The 16,100-nt window shown below is 38.0% G+C and overlaps 1 protein-coding gene across 10 annotated transcripts in view; it reads left to right on the top strand.

The window, feature by feature from the left end:
• The window catches only part of GRIK1 (glutamate ionotropic receptor kainate type subunit 1), a 358,341-nt gene that overhangs the window by 247,763 nt on the left and 94,478 nt on the right, over nt 1-16,100 (top strand). For all 10 annotated transcript variants that reach the window (XR_012494071.1, XM_074326222.1, XM_019729910.2 and 7 more), the window contains exon 6: nt 2,304-2,477. Coding sequence is in view for 9 of the 10 variants with exons in the window: in XM_074326222.1 (XP_074182323.1) it covers nt 2,304-2,477 (174 nt within the window). In the remaining variant the exon portion in view is untranslated. The remainder of the gene's footprint in view (nt 1-2,303; nt 2,478-16,100) is intronic.

The following is a 16,100-nucleotide window of genomic DNA, read 5'->3' on the forward strand; positions in this document are numbered from 1 at the left end:
GATGTGCTGACTAAATTCTACCCAGATTCTGGGAGATTCAATAAGAGTTACCAAATAAAACTGGCAAGGTAGGCTGGTGAGTAAGGGAAATCAAAGAATTTGGAACAAGGACCAGACAGATGTCATACATGTACTACTGACAGAAGTAGTAAATTCCACTCCTGACTCAACTATGTCTGAGAGTATAAGGGCTGCAGAGGACCTCATAAGACAAATCCTCTGGGGCAGTTGTCCAAATCATTATTGCTCCTGAGTGTGGCACTGTGGGGTCCACGGCAGAAGTTCCTGAAATAACATTTCTCTTTCCATGGTCTTCCCTCCACCATTGACGTCCTGATCAGGTCCTCTGTCAGAAGGGTCAAGTGGAACCTGGAAAATGTCTTACCCTCCTGACAAATACAGCCCTTCCCCTGTATCATAAACACCTGGGTTTTACTCAAGGTGAAATGACCATATGCCTCGGAATTTTCTATCATCCCCAACTGTACACACCCCTAAGAGCCAGTTTTGTTTAAATTTGAGAAAGAATATGAACAATGAAGCCAAAGAAAGCTGGTCTTCAATAGAGACCCTGGAGGAATGAACAAGTTACCCTTATACTTTCGGTTTCCTCATCCTTCATCACAAGGGGATGGTGAAAATCAGACTTTAGACTTTCTACATTCTTTATTGTATAGAAACCTCAATTTGTAGGCCAACCTTTTTTTGCACGTGTTTAGTGTATTCATTTTAGCATATTACATTAATGTACTGTTTAATCCATGAGAGATCCAATAGACATTCTGAAAGTTTCTGTCAGACCTCCTGTGGCTTGAGTAACTTTCCTTCTTTTCACTGAGTGTGCTAAAGGTATCATTCAGTTCTGTGTTTTATTCTTTAAATTTGCACTTTAAGCAATTTTTTTGTTTTGTTTCATCTGAATTCTGCCCTGCTTTGCTTTTATATTCTTATCATTCCTACCCATGAGTATTAACAAAACTTAAAGAAAAAGGAAAATTACTTAATGCAAAGAAAAAAAAGAAATGTAGCATTTTAAGTACAGATCTGATCTCTTGTAGTTCTTCCACCTAATCCAAAGTTCTCTGGGGAAAGGATGATGGAATAGAAAAGAGTTCTTGTAGTTCTACCATCTAATCCAAAGTTCTTTGGGGAAAGAGTGATGGTGTAGAAAAGAGTTATTCAAAAGAATACATTTGTAGGCATCTTCTGCAAATCCTGGAATGCATCTGAAGCTACTTCTCTTTTATAACCACTATCCTCACAGATAATGTCCTCTCTTGTCCTGTGCTTTCATAAGCCAGTCACATGCATTGTTAGAAAAGTTTTATGGAAGGTTTTTTTTCCTGTTAAATGTTATTTTGAAAGTTTGGTTTATACCTAAATGTGTTATATATATTTTAATCATATATTTTAGAGTCTAACCTTTTCATATAAGAAAAGCTGAAGTGGTCACATTAAGTCTGTTTTAAATGTGATTCAACTTAGAAACTTCTGGTTTACACTCAGCCTCATCGGTAATGGAAAGCACTGGCATGGGTTAAACTCTTTTTCCTGAAACGTTGCCAGAAAGGGGACAAGTTCTACTGTTAAGATATATCCACACAATCATATGCTCCAGTTTCTTCCCTGAAGAGAATCTTTTGGTTTTTATTCTGAACTCGTATCCAGGGAGCATTGTTCATGCCTCATTGTATGGGATATGGGTTATTTTCAGCGAGTCAGGGGATGGTATTATTTCCTGCTAGGCATGACCTTTCTGTCAAATGCATATGCAATTTCCAAATTCCCCCTCCTTTGAAAGACCTGAGGCAGCAAGGTGTGATGAAGAACGCTGGTACTGCCACTGACAAGTGGATCGTTTGGGGGTCATTCCCATCACCACTCACAATCTCAGTTTCCGTATTTATAAAATAAAAGCATTGAACCAAATGAACACAAAGATCCCTTCCAATTTCCCCGTGACTATATCCTAGAAACAGAATTCTCTAGCTTCTCAGAATGTCATATCCTGTGCCCAAGGGCATGCTAATTACTGGCACCCGAATTCCTCTTCTTGGTTTATCCAAATTCTGACAGTATTGCCAAAAATGGATGACAATAAAAACTGCTTACTACCTCAGAGTTTCTCAGGCTCCATGCAAATGAAAACTAATGGGAAATGTACTCTTATAGAAACAATGTGATAATGACTGCCATTTTTGCTTTAATCTATTTGTTGCTTCTGTAATCATTAATTCCTTTTTTCATACAAATCACTGAAAACATTAACTCTTTCTACTTTTATCATTTTGACTACTGCACAGGACTTATTTGCTTTAGATCTGGAACTCTATAGGTACAGCGGCGTAAACATGACTGGGTTTCGGCTGCTGAATATTGATAACCCTCATGTGTCATCCATCATCGAGAAGTGGTCCATGGAGAGATTGCAGGCCCCACCCAGGCCCGAGACTGGCCTTTTGGATGGCATGATGACAGTAAGTAGTTTTAAAATAAAATTTGAGAGAACGTTTGAATTCTGTAGGAGTTAGATTAAGAATCTCCTATGCCTTCTACAGTGTGAGAAAAAGTATTATAACCTGTGCCCTAAGTTGGATGAGGGAGAAAAAGGAGTAAGCTTTTTAGGTATTTTGAAAGACTGTGCATGCTACATCAAAAACTGCTATTTTCAGCTTTCTGACTGTACTCATCTCAGACGAAAAAATGTTAAGAGTAGCCACCACTGTCAACTACACGGAAACAAAGCAAGGGCAAGTGAAGAGAGTTTTACCTCTGGGAATGTGGCCTTAACAAGGAGGGAGGGGAAGAGGAGGAAAAAGCTGCCTATAAACATCACGCAGAACTGGCTTGCTTTCCCCGCTTCTGCCACATTTCAGCAAGAGGAAGTACACGCAGATCAATGCCAGATTTACGTACAGTTGCTGCATTCACACTCTTCTGTCCTGAATACGCAGAGGCACACCTTCACAGATATTGACAGGGCTTCACACCAGCCATATGTCGTTCTTGAAACAGATGCCAAGCCCGCCACCTGACAAGGGAGAGGTTCTCTGCTGAACACATAAATTGCAGACTACCTCATCGAGAGTTGCTCACTAACATCATTTGTCTTTTGTTGTCAAATGCACCTACCCTCGGTGTATTTCTCTAATGAAACTCCCTGTGTGATGAGGAAAATAGCAGGACATTTTTTTGTAGAAAGCTTTCTATGTAGGAACCATGTCATCTAAGGGAAAAGATATTGGGACTGCAGGCGGGTAATAGCATTTTAAATTGGCATAGTATTTCATTCTCTGTTCCCATCATCGGAAGAAGTACTCTTGCTTTTAAGACACAATTTACTGATAACCGAAAGGTATCACCTCACAGAGACATGAACTTGGTTATTTTTCCTTTTTCCACTTTCTTATGAGGAATAAATTAAAAGAAGAAATAAATAAATGAATGAAGTGGTTCTGAATGTTACCATGTTCATGGTCCCTGACTGTTTTTCAAACCTGAAATAACTCTTAAAATATACAGTTATGTAAGAAATAACAGTGGAATGCACTTTGCTATAACTGATTCTTGGGGTGAATTGAAACATTGCTTTGAATAAGAAAAAGTAGAGGATATCCAGGGAAATGCTAGACTTCTGAAAGGGAGGGAGAAGAAAGAGAGAGAGAGAGAGAGAGAGAGAGAGAGAGAGAGGAGATGAGAAAGAGAGAGATGGTAATAGTATGCTATTTTTTTCTCTTCTTGGTTGTTAGTTTTCTCTTCGCTTGGATTTGTAATTCCAATGAGTTTCAAAATCCTCTGCCCACCCCCAACTCCCTGCAAGATTTCTATCACAGGATGACACTTAAAACAATTACTATCTGTACTTAGTATGTACCACTAAAAGAGTTAGTTTGGAGCTGTTAACGCAGATGTGGATTTATGCCAAAGATTAAATATCCATCACAAGTATGGCTTAATTTACCAAGTATGGTAAATTACATACACAAGTATGGCTTAAAATAAAGCATATGTTGTGTCCAGTTACACTGAGCTGACAGAAGAGTTTGTATATATTGACTGAGATGAGGAAAACTGTTGAATGAGAGAGACTGAGCCATACAATTCACACTGGAACCAAATTGAGCATGAGGTGCTGCTGCTTCCCAAGACTGATGACAGTGGCCTGGGCAAGTGGCACTCCTGTGGGCCGGAAGCATGGCAGAGCCGAGACCCAGTAGATGGAAGAGGTCCCATTCTGCCTAGAGTTTATTGCTATCATCTCACCTAAGAAAGGGGTTTTTAGGCTCTGTTATTATTGTTATTATTATAAACCATAAAAAGGAAAATGGGGGGTTATCAGAACAGAAGATGGTGGTTTAGTAGGGTTCTATAAAAGTGGATATAGTAGCTGTGTCAGGTCATGTCAATACTACTCCAGGGAAGTGGTAGACATGCTAGAAGGTCCTTCAGATATAGCTGAGAAATTGATTTCTGTGAAGCATAATATTGGTCCTTATTTATCCAAAGAGGCCCTTTTACAGTTCAGTGTTTCCTTTCTGTTCCTAGTAGAGGTGGCTAAAGAAATGTACAAATAGACTCACAGAAAATTTAATGGGCAAGTATAAGGGCATCCAATGGACTAATTGGTGAGTCAAGAAAGCACACCCCAACATTCTACTCCAGAACAGTGGAATACACATTCTTTTCAAGTGCACATAGAACATTTACATATGACAAACTCACACCTAACATCATACTCAATAGTGAAAAAAAGAAATATTTTTCTCAAGATCAGGGACAAGACAAGAACTCCCACTCACACCACTCTTATTTGACATAGTATTGGAAGACCTAGCCACTGCAATCAGACAAGAAAAGGAAATATAAGACATCCAAATTGGAAAGGAAGAAGTAAACCTGGCATTATTTGCTTATGACATGATACTATATCTATAAAGTCCCAAAAAAATTAATCAAAAAGCTACTAGAGCAAATAAATAAATTCAGTAAAGTTGCAGGATAAAAAATAATAATCAGAAATCTACTGCATTTTCATAAACTAATAACAAACTATCAGAAAAAGAAATGAAGAAAACAATTCCATTTACAACTGCATCAGAAAGAATAAAATACCTACGAATAAATTTAACTGAGGAGAGATGTCTGGTCAAGATGGTAGAGTAGGTAAATGCTGTAGTCCTCTCAGGACTACATCATAATTACAACTAAACCACAGAACAACTATCATTGAGTATCACCTAAAAGTCTAGCTGAACTAAAGCCCTACAACCACGGACATACAGGAGGAGCCACCTTGAGACTCCTAGGCAGGGCAGAGACATGGAACGAGCTGGTTCCACACCCATGTATGACCATTAAAAATTGGGAGATATATCTCAGCTGCGGAGCTCCCCCCAACCCCCACCCCGAGGAGTGAGAGGTCCCAGCCCCTCCCCAGCCCAGGGTTTCAGTGCTGAAAACATAAATCCCCATAACTTCTGGTTGTGAAAACCAGCAGAGATTGTAGCTGAGTGAGATAGAGGGTGGTTGCACTCGCAAGCACCCCTCTTAAAGGGACCACACATGGACATACTTACTGACAGACTTGCTCTGAGCTCCAGCGCTAGGACAGCAGCTCAAAGCCTCCAGGGAGAAAGGGGAGAAACTGAATTGTATAGATATAGGATGGGGGCTGGAGGGGCAGCTTTCTACCAGCCAGAGGAGCTGGTGAAAACCATTGTTTCTTTGTTGAGCCCTCCCAATCCCTGTGTGCAGACACTGGCAGATGCCATATCTGAGTCTCCATCAAACTGGCTATCACTTTTCATCTGCCCAGCCTTAGTGATTCCCTGAGACCTTGCCCCACCTAATTTTCCACCACACCCAATCCTCTTCCAGTGGCTTTTCTGTATAAACAGCCTGCCTTGGATCATGCTGCAGACTTTTCTAAAATCTCTCAAAGGTTCACAAAACCCAGACAAACATCATCTGGCTTCCACATGTCCTGTACCTCTAGCTGAGCCACCCTAAGACTGGCACTAGTGACGGCCAGCCTTAGTTTGCAGTTTGGCCTCTCAAGACACCCCCAAGCACAACGTGGGCAGTGGCCATCTCTGGATTGCTTTCTGGCTCATGCCAGGTGGCCCTGGCCAATATACAGATGGCTGCTGAACTTGGCCTGCAGTGGGTCCTCTTGCAGGATGTCCCAGGGCTGGCGAGCCCAGTGGCCAGCTTTGAACTGAGCCAGAGCATCAGCTGGCCACCTCCAAGGATGACACACTCAAAGGGTAGACTGGGTGGCACCAGAGCCCTACTAAAGGAAACTCTGCTCTGCATGGGCAGCCCTTGCACAACAGTGTAGTCACAGCCAGTCCTCACAACCAATCAGCCTGAGGGTCAATCCCTCCTAGTGATGTACGAACAGCAATCAAGTATCAACTATAACAGGAGGGCACACACAACCCACACAAGTGACATAACTGGAACACCTGGCTCTGGTGAGCAGGGAGACTGTACCCCTGGGTCTACAGGACACGTACTCCATAAAGTCACTCTACTAAGACTGAGAGGCATAGCAGCCCTACATAGAAACAAAAACTAGAGGCAGCCAAAATGGAGAGGCAAAGAAACATTTCCCAAATAAAAGAACAGAACAAACCTCCAGAAAATGAAATAAACAAAATGGATACAAGTACTCTACCAGATGCAGAGTCCAATACACTGGTTATAAGAATGCTTAGTGATGTCAGGAAGAACGTCAACAAACAGATAGAAAACATAAAACAAACAAGTCAGAAGTGATGAATACAGTAACCAAAATGAAGAATACATTAGAGAGAATCAACAATAGCTTAGATGAAGCAGAGGATCAAATCAGCAATTTAGAAGATAAGGTAGTAGGAAACACCCAATCAGAACAGCAAAAAGAAGAGAGAATCAAAAAAAAAATGAGAATAGTTTAAGAGGCCTTTGGGACAACATCAAGCATACCAACATTCACATCATAGGGGTACCAGAAGGAAAAGAGAGAGTGCAATGAATTGAAAATCTATTTAAAGAAATAATGACTGAAAACTTCCCTAACATGATGAAGGAAATAGATATACAAGTCCAGAAAGCACAGAGAGTCCCAAACAAGATGAACCCAAGGAGGCCCACACCAAGACAAACCATAATTAAAATGCCAAAGGTTAAAGACAAAGAGAGAATCTCAAAAGCAGCAAGAGAAAAGCAGTTAGTTACCTACCAGGGAGCTCCCATAAGACTATCAGCTGACTTCTCAACAGAAATTTTACAGGCCAGAAGGAATTGGCAGGCCACATTCAAAGTGATGAAAAAAGTTGAAGAAAACACAAATAAATGGAAGGATATATCATGTTCATGGATTTGAAGAATTAATATCATTAAAATGTCCATACTACCCAACGCAATCTTTAGATTCAATGCAATTCCTATCAAAATACCAATGGCATTTTTCATAGAACTATAACAAATAATCCTAAATTTGATATGGAATCACAAAAGACCCTGGATAGACAAAGCAACCTTGAGAAAGAAGAACAAAGTTGGAGGTATCATGCTCCCTGATTTCAAACTATACTACAAAGATGCAGTAATCAAAATAGCATGACACTGGCGTAAAAATAGACACATAGGTCAATGGAACAGTATAGGGAGCCCAGAAATAAACCCATGCTTATATAGTCAATTAATCTATGACAAAGGAACCGAGAATACACAATGGAAAAAAAAAAAGCAGTCTCTTCAATAAATGGTGTTGGGAAAGCTGGACAAATACATGCAAAAAAAAAAATGAAATTAGAGCATTCTTTTATATCATCTACAGAAATAAACTCAAAATGGATTAAAGACTTAAATGTAGAATCTGAAACTGTAAAAATCCTTGAAGAATATAGTCAGTAAACACTTTGATATCATTCTTAGCAATATTTTTTTTCATTTATTCCTTGGGTACAGGCAACAAAAGTGAAAAAATAAACAAATGGGACTTCATCAAACCTCAAATATTTTGCACAGCAAATGTATCCATCAACAAAATGTAAAAGCAACCTACTGAATGGGAGAAGATATTTGCTAATGATATACCCAATAAGGGGTTAATATCCAAAAAATATATAAAGAATTCATATAACTCAACAGTAAAAAAAAAAAAAAAATCCAATTAAAAAATGGGCAGAGATCCTCAATAGACATTTCTCTAAAGAAGACATACAGATGGCCAATAGACACATTAAAAGATGCTCAGCATCACTAATTATCAAGGAAATGCAAATCAAAATCATGATGAGATCGTACCTTATACCTGTCGGGATAGCTGTTACCAATAAATCAACAAATAACAAATGCTGGCAAGAATGTGGAGAAAAGGGAACTCTCACGCCACTGTTATTAAGGTTGTAAACTAGTGCAGTACTATGGAAAACAGTATGGAGGTTCCTTAAAAAATTAAAAAATAGAACTACCATATGACCCAGAAATTCCACGTCTGGGTATTTATCTAAAGAGAACAAAACACTATTTACAAAAGATGTATGCACTCCTATGTTCATTACAGAATTGTTTACAATAGCCAAGATATGGAAGCAACATAGATGTCCATCAATAGATGAATGGATAAAGAAGATGTGGCATATATATATATATATATATATATATATATATATACACATACATACATATATATATATCTGTGTATATATATATATATATATATATACACATACATACATATATATATATATATGTATATATATATATATATATATATAAAAAATGGCAAGATTTCATATATATATTGTATATATATATATATATATATATATATTATATATGCATATATATGTATATATATAATATTATACATATACATATATAATATTATATATACATACATATATATGTATGTATTTTATATATATATATATATATATATATATATATATATATATATATATATGAAATCTTGCCATTTGCAACAACATGAATGGACCTAGACAGTATTATGCTAAGTGAAATGAGTCAGGCAGAGAAAGAAAAATACTGTATGAATTTACTTACATGTAGAATCTGAAAAAAAACAACAAATGAACAAACAAAATGAAACAGAAACAAACTCATAGATTCAGAGAACAAACTGATGGTTGCCAGAGAGGAGGTAAATGGGGGTAATGGGCATAAAAGGGGCAAGGGATTAAGAAGTACATATTTCTAGTTATAAAATAAGTCACAGAGATGTAATGTACAGCATAGGGAATATAGTCAATAATATTGTATAACTATGCGCAGTGACAGATAGTTACTAAATTTACTCATATTGTGATTAGTTCATAGGTATATAAATGTTAAATCACTAAGTTTTACACCTGAAACTAATATAATATGTCAACTATAATTTAAATTTTTTTAAATAAAAAAGAAGTAGCTCATGGGGAACAAAAATTTCTTTGGACTATGTACTGTTGACATCAACATTATTTTACATATTAACTTGCTTATTCATTTTACAAATCTGTATTATATGCTTACTGTTAGAACTTAAAAAACTTATAAATCTATGATATCTAATAAATTATGTAGGTGAACAAAAAAATAATGCCCACCTTCCCCCACCAAGAAAAAAAAATACAATCGCACAACTCACCCTATGGGTGCGTGGGCCCAGTGTTAACAAAATTTTTTCTCAAGTTGCCTCTGTATTCAAATCTTTCTTCTCTACCTTAAAAATAAACCACCCTGCAGTTTCAATTCCACTAGGTCTATATATCTCAGGTACTGCATTTCATTCATTCTTGTGTCTCTAGCATTTGTTGCCCCCCATTGCCTAGAAGCTTCCTCTATTCAAATTTGCTCAAATGCTACTTCACCAGAGAGGCCTTCTGGAACCCACTACATAATAAATAGTACTCCCCTCCCTTTTATTCTCTCTCCCTTAACCCATTTTCCTTTTCTTCCTATCCCTTCCTAGACCCAATGTGTTATATTTTTATTTGTTTGTTCAGCATCTCTCCCACCCCACAAGAATATAAACTCCGTGAGGATAGAGACTGTCCTTTTTGTGCTCTGCTCTATCCCCAGGACTAGAAAAGGCCTGGTACAAAGCAAGCCTTCAATAAATATGTATTTAACAAAGGAATTACTGTACCAAGTGAATACAAATTGAGCTTCTCCTGAGACTCTGGATGTTAAATGAGAAATATTCAGATAGCCCTGAAATAGTTTCATAAAAGTTTAAAGAGAGTTCCTATAAATAAGAGGCACGATTAGTGAAGACAGAGATTATTCTAAAGTAATATTATTTTTAAAAATTTCCACAGACTAATCACTATTAAAATTTAATGTCATTACTGTAATAAAATTGCATTCTCTAAAATTCTCTGTATGATCCTACTATTGTCCCAGGTGAATTTCCCTGCAGCCCTTTATAGTCATATTTTTGTGTATGCCACATACATATACAGATGCCCATATGAATATATAATTAATATAGGATTTTTAAAAAATTGAAAACCCATGTGTTTTTTATTTCCCATTTACTTATCTATTTTCCTCTTTAATATTTGTAACTATTAAGCATTTAATAAAACTTCATGCACTAAAAATATCTTCAAATAACAGTATATATATCATAATACGTCCAAATCTGAAAATAAGAAGTCATGTCCAAGTTCAAAAATTTTGTCTCTAGACTTAAAAAGAACCATGGATTTGAAGAAAAAAATACTGACTTTAAAATTAGGGTGAAAAATGAGTTAATTAAGAAAACGGTTACTGAGTCAATAGAGTTCAAAAATAGTGAAACTCATTATTTAAAAACATCTTGAGATTAGAAAGAGTGTTTTATCAACCGAACTGTTAATTAACTTAGTAGAAATTTAGAGTGACTTTATAAAATCTACTTCATTCCTTCATTCCTTTTCACTAGATTTAAATTTTTCTCACCCCTTGGCTTTTGGACAGACTGGGATAATCAAGTGGCCCATTCTCAGATGGCTTTTTCTCTGAATGTGAACCCAAATTGTGTATGATTCAATACTGCATAAGAGTCATGGAAACAATACAAAATTCATCTGTCATCATCTGTCTTCCCAGTTCTCCCAATGCATTCAAATATGAAGTTGTCAGTAGCCTTGTTTTAACACGTGAGCACTTCCTATAATCCTGACACACAGAGAAAACATCTTTGAGTGTTCACCTTGAGAGTCCACTGCTACTCCTCTGATGAAAGACACTAGGCAATGGGATTCAGTGGACCTTTCAGGATAAGGAAAACCTAGTTCTAAGTCCTGGCTATGTCCCCTGAATAACTAAATGACCTGAGTATGTTATTTAGCCTCTCTGATCCTGTTTGCCCATCTGCAAATCTGTATAATAATACTTTACAGTGTTACTCTATAGATTAAATTAGATAAGACTCTAGGACATAGAATGGAATTTTCTTGATGGTACCTGCTGTTTTGCCAATGTGTGGTCAATAAAAAAGAAGAAAATAAAAAGACATTTTGAAATACTGAGACAGATTTCATTTGTTTACAAGAGACACATTCCTTGGCTTGTGCTTGTAGATGAAGATGGCCCCTTACCAAGGACCCGTGTGACCTTGTATGACCAGTGGGATCACACAGGAGTGTTTTCCAACTCCGCATGTAGCCCTCTTTTCCCAATTCCTTGTTCTCTCTCTAAAGCTCTGTGACAGGTCTCACTAAACCTGGGGGAGCTGCTGCCCTAATTGTTGAATTTCTAGATTGTGAGTACGTGGTGCTATATTTGCTACTTCCCCAACCTGTTTCCAAAGCCCAATTTGCTTGTGGGTTGCTGTTCCCTACTTCCAGGTACTCGGGAAATTCACTGTCTCTCCCACAACTTTGGCACCCTCAGCAGCATCCAAGCCCACAAGCTTGCACTTCCTGGTAGGGTTGCTATAGGCAACACACTAGCTCTCCCACCCTTATCAGAATTCTCATCACTTCTATGAGGCACATATCAGGAGAGAAACTAGCTAATTCGTACTAAGAAGCAAATTACTGTTAGTTCTGTGCTATAGGTGGGACCTTTGGATTTTAATAAAGGAAACTGCTAATACCAAGCGAGAGGGAAGTTCAGGAAATGAGGGGAGAAGTGTTATCTGGGAGCAGATCCCTCCTAGAAAACTACCTTTCTATCCACATCAGGTTAGTGAATGTTTCCAAATCTGGAGAAAAGATGAGAAATCTATATATTTTTGTCTATTTGCTCTCCAAAGACTAGGTCTTCCTTCAGCACCCTGATCTCCTCTAGTTTTTTCTGACAGTTACAGCAAAATGTGGGGACTCTATAAAGCCATATTATGTTGTTAATCGTCATCCCTAAGGTGACGTGGCATCTCATTGGTTCATACTGGGAGTCTCCAAGACCACATTCAGGTCTGATAATTGGCTAGAAGGATTCACAGAAGTCAGCAAAGCTGTTATACTCAGTTATAGGTTATTACAGCAAAAGGATATAGATTAAATTCAGCAAAGGAAAAAGTCACAAAGGACAAAGTCCAGGAGAAATCATGCATGAGCTTGTAGTGGTTCATTCCCAGGGCAGTTGCACTGGCAGTGCTTCATTCTCTCAGCAACATGTATGAAGTGTTGCCAACCAGGGAAGCTCACCCAAGCCTTGGTGTCCAGGGAATTTATTGGGGGTCAGTCATGTAGGCATAGAACACCCACATAGCTGACCTTAGTTACTCAGTCTCCAGTCATTCTATGGGCCAAGCTGATACAGCATGGCCTGGGGCCCCAGGTGAACAAAAATAGGCATTCACCGTAAATCACATTGTTAGCATATAAATTAGCTGGCATTACCCAAGACCCCAGGGGTACAAAGACACTAGGATCAGGAGGAATATTCCCATGGTTTAGAGGTTATCTCCCAGAAGCCAAAGGCCAGTCCTTTCTTTGGCATGTGCAGGGTTTAACCATCTCAAACCCTCTGAGTTAACCTTGTTTGCACATTCGTAATAACCAAAATACTGTGCATGGTAGAGAAGCTCACTTTTAATATGCTTATTTCATGATCCATGTTGAGGTAAAAAAGATTCCCTTATGGGCACTGAGCAATGTGGTTTCACCCAGGCTTTCAGTGTAAATAAAATGTGAATGTAAACACATTTGGAAAAATAAAATTTGAAACACAGGCCAATTTCTTTTACATTTATCTAAAATGACTTCAGCGTTGCTGGCGGTAAGCAGGCCTCCAGCACAAAACTGAAAGGGGGTGGAAATTCAGCAGTAGTTTATAGTGCTATAAAACAGTAAACATCTCCTCCGTCTAAGAAAACATTGTATGACGAGGGGAAGCATCATTTCAGAATAAATGGGTTTCTTCTTTTTGTTTGAAAAGCACAGATCAGGCCTCTAGTTTTGAACCATGTTATTACCCAGCCCAGTGCAGAGGCAGCCTTAACAAAGAAAGTCAAAATACTTTCTTAGTTAAGTTTATGGAAAAGTTAGATCATTGAAATTCCTCTCCTCACCGTTCGCTATCAAATCAATCACTCGGCCACATAGTGAATACACATACAAATTTATTTAAAAAGTATATTCCACCACTAAAAAGGCCCAGGTCCCATAGCTTGGTGGCTAAGTGCATGAGCTCTGAAATCTATGTTTTCATCCTGAGATGGAATCCTCACTCCATTAGTTATGTCCTACATCTTCACGCCTCAATTTCCCTGTCTGTAAAATTGGGACAATACCTATTTCAAAGGTTTAACTTTAGTGTACTGAAAGTGATAACGCATGTAAAACGTATATAGTGCCTCGTGTGTAGTAAATTGTCAATGACTATTGACTATCATTGAGCTACTATTATAATTTGAAAATTATCAGACAAATAGCTTAGAGACAGCTCAGCTTTGCAGCTGAGAACACAAACACTAACACTAATTTCCTAGGTTTGAATCTTGGCTTTCCCACCACCAGTTTGAGGACATCATTTAACCTTGCTGATTTTCCATCCACAAAGCAATGAAGATTATGGTGAAGATGCAATGTTTGCAAAGTATTTAGACTAGCACCTGACATATAACAAGTGCTCGATAAACATCAGCTATTATAATTGATTGCATTTTAAAAACTTCGGCCGGCCCGGTGGCTCAGGTGGTTAGAGCTCCATGCTCCTAACTCCAAAGGCTGCTGGTTCAATTGCCACATGGGCCAGTGGGCTCTCAACCACAAGGTTGCCAGTGCAACTCCTCGACTCCCACAAGGGATGGTGGGCTCTGCCCCTGCAACTAAGGTTGAACACGGCACCTTGAGCTGAGCTGCCACTGAGCTCCCAAATGGCTCAGTTGGTTGGAATGTGTCCTCTCAACAACAAGGTTGCCGGTTCAACTCCCACAAGGGATGGTGGGCTGTGCCCCCTGCAACTAGCAATGGCAACTGGACCTGGAGCTAAGCTGCGCCCTCCACAACTAGGATTGAAAGGACAACAACTTGACTTAGAAAGAAAGGCCTGGAAAAGTACACACTGTTCCCCAATAAAGTCCTGTTCCCCTTCCCCCCCAAAAAAAAAATCTTTAAAAAAAACAAAAAACACCCTCATTCTGCCAGTAGACTACTCTCCCTCAATTAAATCAAATGAGTATAGCAGAGTGGAGTGATAAGAACATGGGTGTTAGAATCGGACAGCAGTGGGTTCAAGCCTTGGCCGTACAGCTAATTAGCTGAATGGTCTTGGACTGGTCACTTATTTTCCCTAAGCCTCAATTTTCTCATCTACCAAGTGGATTATATCAGCCTTGAATTGAAATGATCAAAATGTTTTTAAGCTTTAACAATCACCGCCATCAATCTAATTTCTATATGTCAATCATATAAGTATGAGTAAAACGATGTATCACAGAAATGCATCTTAAAATCTTGGGATTATACAGTTCTCACAAAAGTATGTTTTAAGGCATAAAACAACATTAATTCTTTCAGCAAAAATTTTATTAATATATTTTCTAGCCAATTATACTAGCCATTAAAGGATGGAGTCGAACAGTTTCTACCCAGAAACTTACATTCTTATTGTGAAACAGACATAAAAATAAATGACTCTAAATAGTATATACAACATAGGCAATGACAACGATTGTACAGGATAATAATGATTTAAAGTAGAGATATTCTCTAGACTCAAAGACTGATAGCATGCAAGGTATAGTCATCCTTAACCTTTCCTTCTCTATAGAGACATGCTCCATACCTGTGTCGTAAATATTGAATGAATCACCTGATTTGGGAAAATCACGTAATTATCTTCATTCTACAACCTGAATTCTTGGTTGAACTCTACCAGTTATTGACTATATATATGACCCTACCCAAATCAATATACTGTCTGGAGGTCAGTTTTCCTACATGGTGAACAGTTTTTTATCTGTCTGTTCTGCTTATTTTGTGAGACTGTTGAGAATTTCAAATGAGCTAATATATTTGAAGTTGCTTAAAAAGCACTCAAGTAAAATGTGAGGGCATTATAAGATTGTATCCTTAAAGAAACCACAGGGCAGTATATTTTATAAAATGCTAGCAGTAGTAGGTGAAATGTTATACATAAGAGAAATGTCGTGAAGAAGGGAAGACTGAGATGCCCAGCCCCCAAAAGGAATGACTACTCACAATCTCTATCAGGAAAGCAAATGCTGAAAAACGCACACATATTCTGAGGAAGTTACACATGTCTGCTCTTCAGAGGGTTTCCCCAAATCTCCTGTTCAAGTTAATTTCATGACTACAATCTTCTTGACTCTGGTAAATGGAAGTGACCAACACAACTGTACTTATCTGGAAATTACCTGTTAGTTTTACTTCTAGCAGTTTCTTTCCATCAAATATAAACAAGTAAAGAGACTGATAATAGGTATAAATACCAGAAATAAAATCTGATATTGAACATCAGTAGCTTTTAACTCAATATAGTTGATCTTAACACCATGCTTTAACATAGAAGACACTCCCAAATTATTTGTTCTCTCAATCAAGTCTTTTGTGGCTGATCTGAGTTGCTTTTTTTTATTTATTTAAGAACTAAAACAAAGCAGAGCCATGACTCCGATTTACTCTGGAGTATGAGGTATTATTTTAGAG

Source organism: Rhinolophus sinicus, linkage group LG01 (genome assembly GCF_036562045.2).
Source record: "Rhinolophus sinicus isolate RSC01 linkage group LG01, ASM3656204v1, whole genome shotgun sequence".
Lineage (NCBI taxonomy): Eukaryota > Metazoa > Chordata > Mammalia > Chiroptera > Rhinolophidae > Rhinolophus > Rhinolophus sinicus.